The sequence below is a fragment of the Rhinatrema bivittatum genome, chromosome 4 (assembly GCF_901001135.1).
Source record: "Rhinatrema bivittatum chromosome 4, aRhiBiv1.1, whole genome shotgun sequence".
NCBI lineage: Eukaryota > Metazoa > Chordata > Amphibia > Gymnophiona > Rhinatrematidae > Rhinatrema > Rhinatrema bivittatum.
Window position 1 is genome coordinate 107,158,229 of NC_042618.1, and position 15,408 is coordinate 107,173,636.

The 15,408-nt window shown below is 43.0% G+C and overlaps 1 protein-coding gene across 2 annotated transcripts in view; it reads left to right on the top strand.

Moving 5' to 3' along the window:
* TMEM87A (transmembrane protein 87A) overlaps positions 1-15,408 on the top strand; it is a 130,797-nt gene that overhangs the window by 79,893 nt on the left and 35,496 nt on the right. The window contains exon 10 of one of the 2 annotated variants that reach the window (XM_029598633.1): positions 3,032-3,100. The exons of the other annotated variant lie outside the window; for it this stretch is intronic. Within the exon in view, the coding sequence (XP_029454493.1) occupies positions 3,032-3,100 (69 nt within the window). The remainder of the gene's footprint in view (positions 1-3,031; positions 3,101-15,408) is intronic. 2 annotated transcript variants of the gene reach the window in all.

Here is a 15,408-nt window from a genome sequence, read left to right on the forward strand (position 1 = left end):
GGAAGCCTGGGCGGTCCGGTTGTCATGCTTGCAATACCACCACAGACTGCAGCGTCAAGCAGTCCGAGTGATATCTGACAGCACAACAATGGTGGCCTACATCAATCAACAGGGAGGAACCAGGAGCCAGCAAGTGTTGCAGGAAATAGACCAACTTATGGAATGGGTGGAAGGACATTTACAGATGATCTTGACCTCTCACACTGCAGGAAAAAACATAAGAGCAGACTTTCTCAGCAGGGAGAGTCTGGACCCTGGAGAATGGGTGTTGTCGGAAGAAGCGTTTCAGCTGATAGTGGATTGCTGGGGCCTTCCATTCTTAGACCTGCTGGCGACTTCTCGCAATGCTCCTCGATTCTTCAGTCGCAGGAGAGATCAGTCGTCCCTGGGCATAGATGCTCTCGTAGAGGTCTGGCCAGAAGACAAGTTGCTTTATGCCTTTCCTCTGTGGCCCTTGTTGAGCAGAGTAGTTTGCAGAATCGAAGGCCATAGGGGGATGGTACTCCTGGTAGAACCAGATTGGCCCAGACGACCGTGGTATGCAGATCTGTGAAGACTCCTGGTGGGGACTCCCCTTTGTCTTCCACCGTGCACAAATCTGTTGCAGCAGGGACCTGTCCTTCATGAAAAGTCGACTCTGTTTTGTCTTACGGTTTGGCACTTGAGAGGGCTTGCTTGTTGAAGCATGGATATTCTTCTGCAGTGATTGCTTCTTGCTCCGCACTCAGACATTCTCCACTTCCTTGGCCTATGTGTGAGTTTGGAGAGTGTTTGAGGCCTGGTGAGGATCTATGTGTTCTTCGTTTGGTTAAGATCCCACTCATTCTGGATTTTTTGCAGGATGGATTAAATAAAGGACTAGCCCTTAATTCCTTGAGGGCACAGGTTGTGGCACTTGCCTGTTTCAGGGGCCCAGTGAATGGTAATTCCTCATCGTCTCATCCTGATGTGGCCCATTTTTTGAAGGGAGTGAAGCATCTTCGGCCTCCATTGAGGTTACCGGTTCCATTGTGGAGCCTTAATTTGGTGTTGGAATTCTTGGGCTCTATGCTTCAACTGCTGCATAGCCTTTCCTTGCAGTTATTGACCTTGAAGACAGTGTTCCTGGTGGCTATCTGTTCTGCATGTTGAATTTCCAAGCCACAGGCCTTGTCTTGCTGGTAGCCATTCCTTCAGGTGACTCTAGGGGCGTTACAGCTGAATACTGTTTCATCCTTCTTGCCCAAAGTGGTCTCAGATTTTCATTTGAATCAGTCCATTTCCTTACCATCCCTGGATAAGATCAAGGACGCAGAGGAGTATCACCTCCTGCATCCCTTGGATGTCAAGAGACTTGTTGTGCAGTATCTGGAGCTTTCTGAATCTTTGCGAAAGATGGATAGTCTGTTTGTCCATGGTGGAAGGAAGCAGGGCGAACCAGCTTTGCAGGCTACTATAGCTTGCTAGATTAAGGGGGTAGTCATGGTTGTGTATGTGGATGCTGAAAAGCTGTTGCCTACTCAGGTTAAGGCTTATTCCACTAGAGCTCAGGCAGTGTCATGGGTGGTTAGATTGTTGTCTCCTGTTGACATTTCCTGAGCTGCGACATGGTCCTCCTAACATACCTTTTATCATCTGGCTATGCAGGCCCAGGAGGAAGCAGCCTTTGCATATGCGATGTTGACTGGACCGCGGGCAGCCTTCCACCCTGTTTGGGAGTAGCTTTGGTACTGGTCCTGAGTCCATCTATCTACACGCTAGGAAATGGAGAAATTACTATGTACCTGATAACTTTGTTTTCCTTAATGTAGACAGATAGACTCAGTTCCCGCCTTTAGCTGCTGAATGATTGTGTCAATGGTCCTCCTGTGGAGCTCCGGGTCACAGGAGATTACTGGTAAGTGTTCATCCAGTCCCTAGATTGGGGTACCTATGTTCTTACTTGCGTTCACTGTTTCTTGTTGGTTGAGTATAGTTATGGTTGACTGTTTTAATCAAGTGTTTTTCTAGTTTGTCCACAGTTGCTTTTGAAGAGAATACTGGCAGGCTGGCATCACTGCAAGGTTATATATACTGTAACGTCAGCTTGCTCCATCTCCATCTACTGGCAGGGGAGCATAACCCACTGGTCCTGAGTCCATCTGTCTACACTAAGGAAAACAAAATTATCAAGTAAGTAGTCATTTCTCCAATTTATTTTATTTATATTCCGCTTTTCAGCACTTCAAAGCAGATTACATTCAGGTACTGTAGTTATTTCTCTGTTCATTTCAAGTTGAGATGTTGGGCCAGTCCTAGTTTTCTAATGCTTCTCAATACAGTCTGCCGCTTTTTATCAGGTAGATTGTGTTGAGCATTAGACAACTGGGATTGGATCATCCTCTTATGACGACATGCAGCTTGGTTAGCAACCTTTTAAATCTTCTCAAACTACTCATCAGTGGGAGTCATTTATCAGCAGTGCCCTAGGAGATGAGGGGGAGCTCTGCCTGAAATGAAGTTAAGCGTAATTTACAGCAGCTTACTGCGGGGAATGTCAGGAGAAGAGATCCATTTCAAATACTGTCCTGTGGTATGTGAAATACGAACACATTGTTATTGAATATTATCTGCATTGGGGATTAGGCAACTCTAGTCCTGAAGAGCTGTGAACAAGGGAAGCTTATAGGAATAACAAGTCAAAGGGCCTGTTTCCATTTGCTCTCAGCTATGCAGCTTCCCAGCCTTCGTACTGAGGATGTGTTTCTGAAGTGGTGCTGGAAACATCTTGGCATATCTTTCAGAGGGGGACTTCAGTGGGCTCTGGGTCTTGTGTGCGCTCAGGAAAGTGGTATCTGTCCACAGCTGCTTGCTATATACTGTACTTTTTTCTGCTGCTGTTAGGATTGCCACCTTACACGAGAATATTAAGGAGCATTTATGAAATCTGGGACAAAGATTCTTCAAAAATAAGGCTCATATAGTTGAGTCTCTGTGCCCCGTGTAATCAGTGACACGTTTGAGATGGCAAGCCTTCTGTCTGTCTTTCACGGCCTGTTTCACTCCTTTCTAGGCGCAGACTGATCTTGCCTCCTTGGCTTTTATCCCCTTGGCTTTTCTAGACACTGCCCTCTGCTGGTGGATATCCTTTGTGGTTTATTGGTTTAATGTGTTATTTCATTTTCTTGATTTTCATGTTTGTTTGAATTTACTTTTGGTGAGGTTTTATATCTGGGTGATGGGCCCTTGCAGAAACAGCCGTCTTCTCTATAGATATAGCAAGCTGACCCTGGCCTTGGAAGATAGCTGTGTGCCTCCTGAAATGAGACTTTAACCCAACACTTCACCTGGTAAATATATCTTTTTCCTTTATCAAATGTTATTGCCGTATTCTACAACTTTTTCAAATTGTTTATAACTATTGAAATTGAGAACCATCAGAATAGAGTTGGGCGGAGGCTTTCGGGCACTGAAGAAGAAATAGCAATGGTCACTTTTGAAATATAGCTTTTTTTTTTTTTTTTTTTTTTTTTAAATCTTTATTTATCACTTTTTCAAATAATACAGTTATTCATATTATTCGTTTACAGAAACATATGGTCATGAAAAGGGCAATTAAATTTGCATAATTTCAAACAAATTTCTTAAACAAAAAATTTTTTAGAAATAAACCATTAAATATCAATCAATTTGGAGGGTTTCTTCCTTGGTTAACAAACTTTGGGGATATACAAGAAGTTTCCATAATACAAGATTGATTCACATTGATCTATACCTATAATTCAATTTAACTGGACAGTGGGGATGAGGTAGGCATCCTATTTTGCTCCAAAAAATTTTTTAACTGGTCTGGGATAAAAAAAAGATAGGTAATGTCTTGTCTTTTTATAATACATTTACAGGGAAATCGAAGGATAAAAGAATATCCTAATGAAAGAACTTCTTGACGGTAATTCAAAAAGGCTTTACGCCTTAATTGAGTAGTAATAGCTAAATCAGGAAATATTTTAACATCTTCATCATAAAACTTAATTGGGTACTTGCTAAAATATTTCTTCATGACTGAATTTATATCAGGAAATGAGTAAAAGGTAACTAGCAATGTACCTCTATTTATTACTTCTAAAGAGGAATTCTCCAGAAAGTTGGATAAGTTCCCTTGGAACATTTCAGGTCTCTCAGCTTTCCTTGGTAGAGGAAGAAAATTGCAATTATTAATAGTTGGAGAGAGACCTTCAATGAATCCAAGTTGTCCAATAAGAAACTTTTTTAAAGTAATGATGGGTTCTTCACCCACTAACCTAGGAAAATTTAGGAACCTTAAATTGAACCTCTTAGCATTATTTTCCAACATTTCAATCCTTCTGGATAATTGCTCTTTGTCTTTAACCACAACCACCTTAAATTCCAAATTTTTCTTTTCCTGAACGTCTAAAGCTTTAATTCGATCATTGGATTCCTTTAACTGCCTTTGTATCCCTAAAGATTCTTGTTGATTTCTATCACAAAGGAAATTCATTTTCCCTTCTAGAGTTTGAATATTACCCATCATGCCTGACATCATGTCCCAAAGCGTGTCCAGAGTCACAACCGCAGGTCTGGCTGGAATGCCAACTTGCTTTACTATTGGCAAAGAGTCTTTTACTCCATTTGGGGCCTTATTGGTTGCTTCCTCAGCTCCTCCATTTAAACATCTGGAGGAAGTTAAGTCCACTCCGTTTTGAGAGTTAACGACACTGGAGTTCATTTCCCCAGCTGTTAACTCAAGATCTTTTGAAGCCAAGACTAATTGGCCATCCAGCGCTCTCTGCGGTGGTGCAAGCCCGGTGTTAGGGCTTAAGGACGCCTCCTCTGCAAGGGTAGGAGATTTCCCCAAATCTCCTAACACACCAGACTCTTCAGCTCCTTTATCGCCTAGTATAGAGGGGATCATGTATCTTGATATTTCTTGTTGTATGGGCGAAGGTAATGGGAGGGGAGGATAAATTCTTATTCTCCCCTTCCGTTTCGGAGGCATAATATTGCAAAACAAACAAGATTTCAAGCACAGTCCCGTTCAAGTAGATCTATTAATTTAACCAAGGCTTTCTGAGTAGGGGGAGCAGATATAGGGGGAGAGATAAATTAGATCTTACTTGAGTATGGCGAATCCAGCGAAGCCCGGCAAAGCCCGCTGACTGCGCGCGCCCCTTGAGCGCGCGCGGCTTTAGCGGCGCGCCGGCTCTACTGCCCGCCGCAAGCCGGCCGATGATATTGGCCGCTTCCGTCCCGCCTCCAATCACCACCTGCGCGTCACAGACCCAGCAGCTGATTCGGATACTCTCCTTCCGACCTCAGCGATGTCAATTCTGGGACTGGTCTCTCTCCACTCCTGCTCGCCCTCAGGGGTTGGAGAGCTGGGGGGCCGGTGATATTGGCCGCTTCCGTCCCGCCTCCAATCACCTCCTGCGCGTCAGACCCAGCAGCTGATTCGGATACTCTCCTTCCGACCTCAGCGATGTCAATTCTGGGACTGGTCTCTCTCCACTCCTGCTCGCCCTCAGGGGTTGGAGAGCTGGGGGGCCGGTGATATTGGCCGCTTCCGTCCCGCCTCCAATCACCTCCTGCGCGTCACAGACCCAGCAGCTGATTCGGATACTCTCCTTCCGACCTCAGCGATGTCAATTCTGGGACTGGTCTCTCTCCACTCCTGCTCGCCCTCCTAAATATAGCTTTTTTATAAAAAGATTGAGAGAGACACTTCCTGAGGAAGGCATTTTGCCGAAACTTGTGAAAGTAGACATCATTACCATTTAACATCTTGGACTTTCCCATTGATAGCCGGCTGAATTAGCCATGCTTTCTGGGAGTGTCGACTCGACCGGAGTAGGCGGAGTTTCTCTCTAGTAGTGACAGAATTTAACTCTGTGCGTCTGCGCGGTTGTCATCCCCCGCGATTCCATTTTTTCTCCTCAGTCTCTTTTTTTTTTTTTTTTTTTTTTTTTTCTGCGAGCCAATAGCACGTGGTGTTTTTTTTTTTTTCCTCTCACACTCCTAGTCTCATTTTTTGCAAATTTTTTTGCGGTTTTTTTCCCCCCCTTTTTTTCTGGCAGTAATGGCTCCTAAGCCATCTGGTTTTAAATACTGCCATAACAGATGGACATAATTACTGCTACATATGCCTCGGCCTGGAGCATGACCAAGCCTTATGTAGAGACTGTGGTAGGATGTCTCCCCAGGCCCAAAGGCATTGCGCGACAAGAATAGCGTGCCTCAGATCGCCTTCGACGCGTTCTTCCCGAGACCAGCGAAGACACTGAAGAAGGCCTTGAAGAGAGCTGCAAACCTGGAGCCGGGGAACCATCGTATAGTGGCCAGGTTTGAAGTACCAAAAGCGCCGAAGAAAAGGGGTCAAGGCTATGCCTCATACATCCCCAAATGAGCCTTTCAGGATACAGGACCCTGTTCCCATTCCTACCCGTACGCCAAAACCTAAGGAGTCGAACCGTCATGGGAAGAAGCACCACGGCGCATCGATGCCAGACGACGCGTCTGCGCACCGCGAGGCATGTGTAAAACACGGCGCATCATTACCAAGCGAAGCACCGGCGCAGCCGACTCCTTCCTCGAAGCAAATGCTCCCAGGAGTACATCAGCCAAAGAAGACGACCCAGAAGACCAAATATATATTTCGGGATCCCTTCTTTTCTATTGCCTCGAGTCAACAAGATGAAGAATCTGAAGTTGACGTTGAACTATCTTCAGGAACAAAATCCTCTGCAGCTCCTTTACTCAGTGATGCTTCACTCTCGGATTGGTCATCATTATCTCATAATAGGCCAGGGTCCCCCCAGGGAGATCCACAAGAGCCTACAAACACAGTACCTCTCGACCATCTGTCTCCGCTTCCTTTACAACTGCAGCCGCTTCTCGCATCCAAGGCTATGCTTCAGATTTCTCAAGCTCTTAATACCTTCTTCCAGGATTTACAGTCCATGCACCCATGACCCGCAACTCCATCTCAACATCCAGGAAATCAGGTCCATCAAAACCTACTCGACCACCTACATCATCTCCACACCGAGAGTGTCCGGATAGCCCTGCCTCTCAGTGGTCAACCTCTTCTCCAAGTTCGTCCACAGGTATGCCTTCTGACCCCCCAGAGGGTCTTCCGGAACCCTGTTCCCCACTGGAAGACTTAACTTATGCAAAGTGTGTTGAAAAGGTGGATGCCCTTTTGAATATAGAAACTGGTAAAGCCCCGGATCCAAGATCAGAAGTTCTGGGGATTCTAAAAATTTTTGAAATGCTACCAGAGCCTACTGCGTTACTCCTCATACAGTTTTAAATTCAGTACTGCACAAGATCTGGGAAAAAGCTTTCTCTTCTGGTTCAACATCCAGGAAAAAGATTTAAAGTATAGGATGCGGAACTCTACACTTTACGACACTACTCAATTACATCATATTTCGATAGTAGTACAGTCTGCCCTCTCCAAAGCAAAGCGATAAAAGCTCCATGCTAATTCGCCACCTGGTAAAGATTATAAATCTTTAGATGATTTTGGACGAAAGGTGTATCATACTTCAATGTTAACCACCAAAATTGAACATCATCAATTTTACATAATTCAATACCTCTTTGAAACACTTCAAAAATTGCGCCCACTCTGCCTAGCCTCGGGCAACTCCTTGCCACAACCCTTCACTGACATGGAGGAAGGACTTCGCCATTTACTCAGGACAGTTTACAAATCCTTTGAGTCCACCTCATGAGCTGCTGCTGCAGCCATTGCAGCACGCAGAATAGCTTGGTTGAGAGTTAGCTCAATAAGGGAGGACGTTCACGAAAAATTGGCTGATATTCCCTGCATGGGAGACAACCTTTTTGGCAATAAATTTGCCGAAACCGTTGCACGGTTAAAAGAGCAAAGTTGGGCAGTGCTTTCACTTACAATGCCTACAGATCACCACGTTTCCTACAAAAGATTCTACCCTAACTTTAGGAGGCATACATACCCAAGAAAGTCGTTCAGATCTTTCCATCCTTATCGTCCTCAACATTATGCTCAACCATGATTCCAGCCTCAACCTCACCAGCCTCGTGGATGCTCTAGACAACATCGTCCGCAGATACAAGCCACTGCAGCTCCTCAGAAGCAACCACCGGCTTTTTGAGCTGTCCCGAGCCACCCCCACCGCTATTCATAGGAGGTTGCCTACAACATTTCTATACAAACTGGATAGAAATAACTATCGATCACTGGGTGTTAGATATCATCAGAGAAGGTTATTGTATAAATTTCATAACTCCTCCAGAAATTCCCCATGTGCCCCCTCTCAGGGGCACATAATCCCATGCCTCTTTTCTACAAGAAGAAATAAAAAAAAAATAAACCCTATGTCTCCAACACTCCATTCAAAAACTTCCTCTATCACAACAAAATCAAGGATTCTATTCCCACTATTTTCTCATTCCAAAAAAATCAGGAGGCCTTCGTCCAATCTTGATTTAAGGAATCTCAACAAATACATCCAAAGAGAAAAGTTAAAGATGACCCCTCTCAAAAACATACTACCCCTTCTACAACGCAACAACTGGCTATGTTCCATAGACCTGAAGGATGCTTACTCCCATATACCCATGAACCCTTCTTCGTGGCAATACCTTTGTTTCCAGGCCCTGACTGCACACTACCAATACAAGGTCCTGCCCTTTGGCCTTTCTTCAGCCCCAAGAGTTTTCACAAAATGTTTAGCGGTGGTGGTGGTTGCTCACTTCAGGAAATTGTCGATCCAAATCTTTCCCTACCTGGATGATTGGCTGTTAGTGGCTTCGGATCCAGCCACTCTACGTGCACACACAGTACAGACATTAGGTTTCCTAATAAATTACAAGAAGTCCAATCTACAGCCGACCCAGACACTTCAATTCATCGTGGCCCTCATCAACACAAGAAAAGAGAGCGCTTACCTTCCAAGAGACAGAATTCAAAATCTCTCATCCCTAGCTCACAGACTACTTAATCCCAATTCCCAGCACGTCGAGTCCTCCAATTGCTTGGTCACATGGCGGCAATCCATGTAGTCCCATTCACAAGGCTCCACATGCGACGTCTTCAATGGGGTTTAAAGATTCAATGGTCACAGTTCCTGCAACCCCTCTCTACCAAGGTTCAAATCACCAAACAAATGCACATGGATATGCACTGGTGGATATCCCCCGCAAACCTAACTTCGGGAGCTCCCTTTCGATTGCCTCCACATCAACTAATGCTAATGACGGATGCATCCAGAAAGGGTTGGGGAGCCCCACCTGTTAGACCTAAAAACCCAAGGTTGCTGGTCACGTCAAGAGGCTACGTACCAGATCAACCTCCTGGAGCTTCGCGCAATCTGGAAAGCACTCCAGACCTTCTCTCCTCAAGTCTGTCACAAAAACCTCATGATTTACACAGAAAACCAAGTTGCAATGTTAACAAGGAAGGAGGGTCCGGTTCATGGACACTTGTGTCGGGAAGCCCTTCGCATACTTTTTTGGGCGAATGCGAACGGAGTAACACTTTACGCCACTTACTTACCGGGGCTGGACAATGTCACAGCGGATCGACTCAGCAGGATTTTTCATCCACACGAATGGACACTAAATCGCAAAGTATATAAATCTGTCTGATATACTGCCCCCCCCCCCCCCCCCCTACTCTGGATTGAAACTGCTCACCACTTCTTGAATTCTTCTTGACCAAAATATCTATCAACAAACTCATAATCATCTTAGGTGATTTCAACAAACATATCGATACCATCCCCCACTCCTCCACATGTTCCTCAATCATTGATGCGCTCTCATCACTAGGCCTTAGTCAAATCATCAATGGCCCAACGCACAAAGCAGGTCACACACTTGACCTCGTCTTCTTAAATACTGACATATGGACTAATCACCAAACAAAACTCACGAAGATACCCTGGTCAGACCACTCTATAATCCACGCAAATTTATTTTCAAACCGTAAATTTACTACAATAAAAAAACCCACCTAAATCCTTCTCATACCGACCACCTTTTCACATCGAAACACTTCAAGAAAATTTACAAACAGAACTAACAAACATCAACCCCATTATAAAGAAAACAATAAAAAACCCAAAACATCAGAACCAATGGTACGACAACATCAGAGCAGCCAAATGTGAACTCGGGGAAAAAAAGAGAAAAGTTTGGAGGAACAACAATAAATCAACCTCACTATTTAACGCATACAGAGCACAACTGGCAGAATACAAAAAACTCAACCACAAAACAAAGACTTCTACTCAAATAAAATAAACAAATACCAACATAACCCAAAGATGCTTTTCAATATCGTAAAAAGCCTAACCAAATCATTCAATGATGACCAGTTATCATAAACATCCAAGATCACAAGTAATGACTTCGCAGAATTCTTTAACGAAAAAATCAAAAACCTCATAAATAACAACCTCAACAACAACTCACAAGTCCAGAAAATACAAAACTTTCAAACATTAAGTTGGCCCAACTTTGAGACAGCATCTTCACTGGAAATCCAAATGATCATCAAAAAAATGAACCCAGCCAAACATCCTATTGATTTCATTCCCATAACAACGATCAAAAATATCGAACCATCAATAACTAAAATAACTGACATCGTAAACCTTTCCCTCACCGAAGGAAACTACCCAGAATGCCTAAAATCAGCAATTAACAAACCCATACTGAAAAAGAACAACCTTGATCCAGAAAACCCACTGAACTACTGACCCATATCAAACATACCCTTCATTGCAAAAATCATTGAGAAAATCGTCCACTCCCATCTCAGCGACCACCTTGAAGAAAACAACATCCTACTACCCACACAATTTGGCTTCAGGAAACAACTGAACATGGAGACACTACTACTATCATTAAACGACACCGTACTCAAAGGTTTAAAAAATGGCCAAAGCTACCTTCTAATCCTACTCGACGTATCAGCAGCCTTTGACACGGTAAACCACTCTATCATGATTGAACGACTATCAGAAATTGGTGCAAAAGAAAAAACGTAAATGGTTCACATCATATTTATCACAAAGAACCTACCAAGTATTGATCAATGACACCCTTTCAAAAAAAATAAACTTAGACACCAGAGTCCCCCAAGGCTCCACCCTATCAGCGACACTCTTCAACATTTATCTGCTTCCGATTTGCCGCTTCCTCTCAAACCTTAATCTGACCCACTTCAAATGCGCAGATGACATTCAAATATTAATCCCAATGAACAACTCGTTGGAAGAAACCTACAAAAAAACAGCCACTTACCTAAACAAAATAAAGCAACTACTAACCAACATGAAACTCATACTAAACTTCGATAAGATTGAAATAATCATCCTGGATAGAAAGAACAACGCTCCTCAACTACCACCACTCAACCTAATGAACAAAAAAATAGCTATCTCTCCGGTCAGTCATGCACGCAACCTTGGAATCATAATTGACAAGGAACTTTCCTTCAAGAACCACATCACAACTAAAATCAAAGATGGATATCACAAACTTCTAACACTACTTCAATTAAAACCTTTCCTCTCCCCCAATGACTTCAGATCAGTCATTCGACTACTCATCTTCTCCAACCTGGACTACAACTCCCTACTGTTCAACTTACCCCTTAACACCATCCGACCACTCCAAATCCTACAAACGCAACTGCAAGAATACTCACTGGATCAAAAAAACATGATCACATTACTCCTACACTTATATCACTTCACTGGCTCCCAATAAAGTTTAGGATTGAATACAAAATACTATCCATACTACACAAAATAATATATGAAAAAACAAACAAACTGGCTAAGCTCATCCATAAAGCTGCATTCTCCAAACAGAAACCTCAGATCAGCAAATAAAGGACTACTAAAGATTTCACCTGCTCACTCTAAACACACCTCAACTCAAAAGAGAGCAATTTCACTAGGAAGCCCTAAACTCTGGAACACCCTCCCAACCGAACTCCAAACACAAGAAAATTTTAAAACTTTCCAAAAAGATCTAAAAACCTGGATGTTTACCAAAGCTTACCAACTCACCACTTCCCCCCCCCCCCCCCCCCCCATTGACACTAAGCAAAAATTGTCGAACCAATGAAGAAAATAATTTAACCACTGCTATTACTAGCAACTGTAACATGGAATAGATGGTTTTTGGGGTACTTGCCAGGTTCTTATGGCCTGGATTGGCCACTGTTGGAAACAGGATGCTGGGCTTGATGGACCTTTGGTCTGACCCAGTATGGCATGTTCTTATGTTTTTAACCGAAACATGTATAATTTATCCTACAAGCTAGTTTATAAAACGATAATATCTATGTAAATTATAATTCTTTGTTAACAACCATTTGAATGAACCTTTTGAAAATCTGTTAAACATCGAAACTTTGTAAACCATTGTGATGGCGAAACTGAACGACGGTATATAAAACTTGACAGATAAATAAGTAGCTCAGGCCATTTTTCAACAATGGGGCTACCCAACCAGCGATCTATTCGCAACTCAAACCAATCGACAAACATGGACCTTTTGCTCCATTTACCCAAGCAAACTTCGTTACGCCCGAGACGCCTTCCTCATTCCATGGACGGAAAGCTTGCTGTACGCCTATCCACCCATTCCACTCATCTCCAAAACGATTCAGAAATGCATTCAGGACACAGCGGACTTGATCTTAATAGCTTCAGCTTGGCCAAGACAACCATGGTATGCATATCTCATGAGACTCTCCATACGCCCACCCATTCCCCTGGAATACCATCCACACCTGTTAACTCAGGAAGGGGGATCCCTCCTCCATCCAATGCACCAATCCCTTCATCTGACAGCATGGAGGTTGAATGGCAGGTGTTAAGCCACTTGGGTCTCTCTTCAAATTTAGAAGACATACTGCTCGCGTCTAAGAAACCCTCGACTAGATGTAACTATGCAGGGAAATGGCATAGTTATAAACAATGGTGTCAACCAAGGCACCTAGATCCTTTCTCATCTATTTCGACCCAGCTACTGGAATATCTTCATACGCTCTACCTCTCAGGTCTAGCGTACTCTTCGGTTCACGTACATATTAGCGCCATTGCAGCGTTTCACCATTATCATCAAGGTCTTCCAATTTCTAATCACCCACTATTCTCTAAATTCATGCGAGGCATACTTCACCTAAGGCCACCAATTACGAAGCCTCTTGTTCTATGGGATCTGAGCATTGCACTCTAACAACTCATGGCTTCTCCCTTTGGACTCAAGCCATGTAAAATACTTAACCTGGAAAACGGTTTTTCTGATAGCTATTACATCAGCACGAAGGGTACGTGAACTACAAGCCTTTGTTCACTATTCTCCTTACTTGGAATTTTATCATGACAAAGTCACCCTCCGCACTCATCCTTCCTTCCGAAGGTGGTTACAGCGTTCTGTCTCAATCAAACAATTACACTACCAATCTTCAAACCCAAATCTCATCATACTGATGGTGATAAACTCCTACATTCCTTGGACTGTAAGAGAGCTTTAGCCTATTACAAACAGAGAACGTTTTCCCCATCAAGACCATCTCAATTATTTCTTTCCTTCAATCCAAACAATCCGGGGCAACCTGTTTAAAAAAAAAAAAAAAAAAAAGAACCATTGCAAGCTGGTTAAGCCAGTGCATAGAATTCTGTTACAACAAACGCTTTATCATGCTTAATAGCAAACCTAAGGCCAACCAAATACGGGCTACCACTACTTCAATTAATTGCCCATCTAAAGAAAGTTCTGCCACAAGACATCTGCAAAGCAGCAATTTGGTCTTCTCTACATACCTTCACAAGCAAGCTTCTTCCGATGCTACACTGGGCACAGCAGGCTTGTCCAGTTTGCCTGACCCTTAGGACTGTCTACTCTACTTATGGGTTGTCGTCCTGAACGTAAATTAGCACACATGTGCAGACACAACCCGGGAGCTTGGGACTACCAGAAAGCATGACTAATTCAGCCTGCTATCAATGGGAAAAAGCCAGTTTGCTTACCATAAACAGTGTTTCCGTAGATAGCAGGATGAATTAACCATGCAATCCCTCCCACCTCCCTAGACAGAAGGCTGCTGCTGCTGCTGCTGCTACTGCTACACCTACACCTACTACTACTACTACTACTACTACACCTACTACTACTACTACTCTTTTGTTTTGCTATGCTTCTGCTTGGTTACAAAGAGACTGAGGAGAAAAAATAGAATTGCACGGGAAGACGACCACGCAGAAGCACAGAGTTAAAAACTCTGTCACTACTAGAGAGAAACTCCACCTACTCCGGTTGCATCGACGCTCCCAGAAAGCATGGCTAATTCATCCTGCTATCTACGGAAACACCGTTTACAGTAAATAAACTTGCTTTTCCAGAACATTTTCAGGAGGAAACAACGCAAAAGCCAAGTAAAAAAATAAAAAAACAAAGCGAGCATGTTTCACTGACGGTGATAATAATTAGGAGGCGAGTGCGCATTGAAAAAAGAAAAAAATAGTTAAGAGTACTTAACAAATTTTATTGCCATATTCAAAAAATTAAAAAAAAACCCCATTTGGTTAATAAATGGAGGTAGGAGGAAGAGTTAATGATTAAAGAAGCTAAATGCTAAGAAGCAACATGGAGAGTACCCAATAGTAAAGTATGAAACCACCCTTTCTCATAATAATTTGAATAGTTATAAACAATTTGAAAAAGTTGTAGAATACTGCAATAACATTTGATAAAGGAAAAAGATATATTTGCCAGGTGAAGTGTTGGGTTAAATTGATTGAGTAAAACCTGGGTGAGTGATCTTTCATTTAGATAATCCTGAAATGAGAAGCCATGTAGGTTGGATGTTTTTTCCAGCCCTGTGTCTGCCACATGGGACTGTGTAGAGAACACACACTGCTTGATGAGCAGATGAGACTTGCAAGCCCTGAATGTAGCTCACCTGTGTGGACTCGTGCACATCTAGCCCTTCCTGCTAATGTGCAATAAGTTGTATGACACTTTCAGTGTAATGTAAAACTGCACAGTTGGGTTATGATTAATATTTTAGTTGACAAAATTAATTTGATTCATATCCCGGTGAAACCATCCTCTTTCAACCCATGTGACATTGCCATTTCTGATCCTGGGAGTTCAGATTACAAGTGTACGATTGAATTCAGTAGTTTAAGCATTTTAAGCTTGTTAAGAAATTCAATCCAGAAGAAAAATGAACAATGCTTTGATTAAGGTATATAACCTTGCAGTTTCTACCTATGCTCCTTCACCCTATCCTCCCCTCCAAAAAAAAAAAAAAAAATCTGAAAACCAGAGTCGTCCCACATTTTCAGTGTCAGAATTGAACCCCTGCTCTTGTGTGCCTGAACAAATGGGATGTGCACTGCTATTCCACTTATGGTTCTG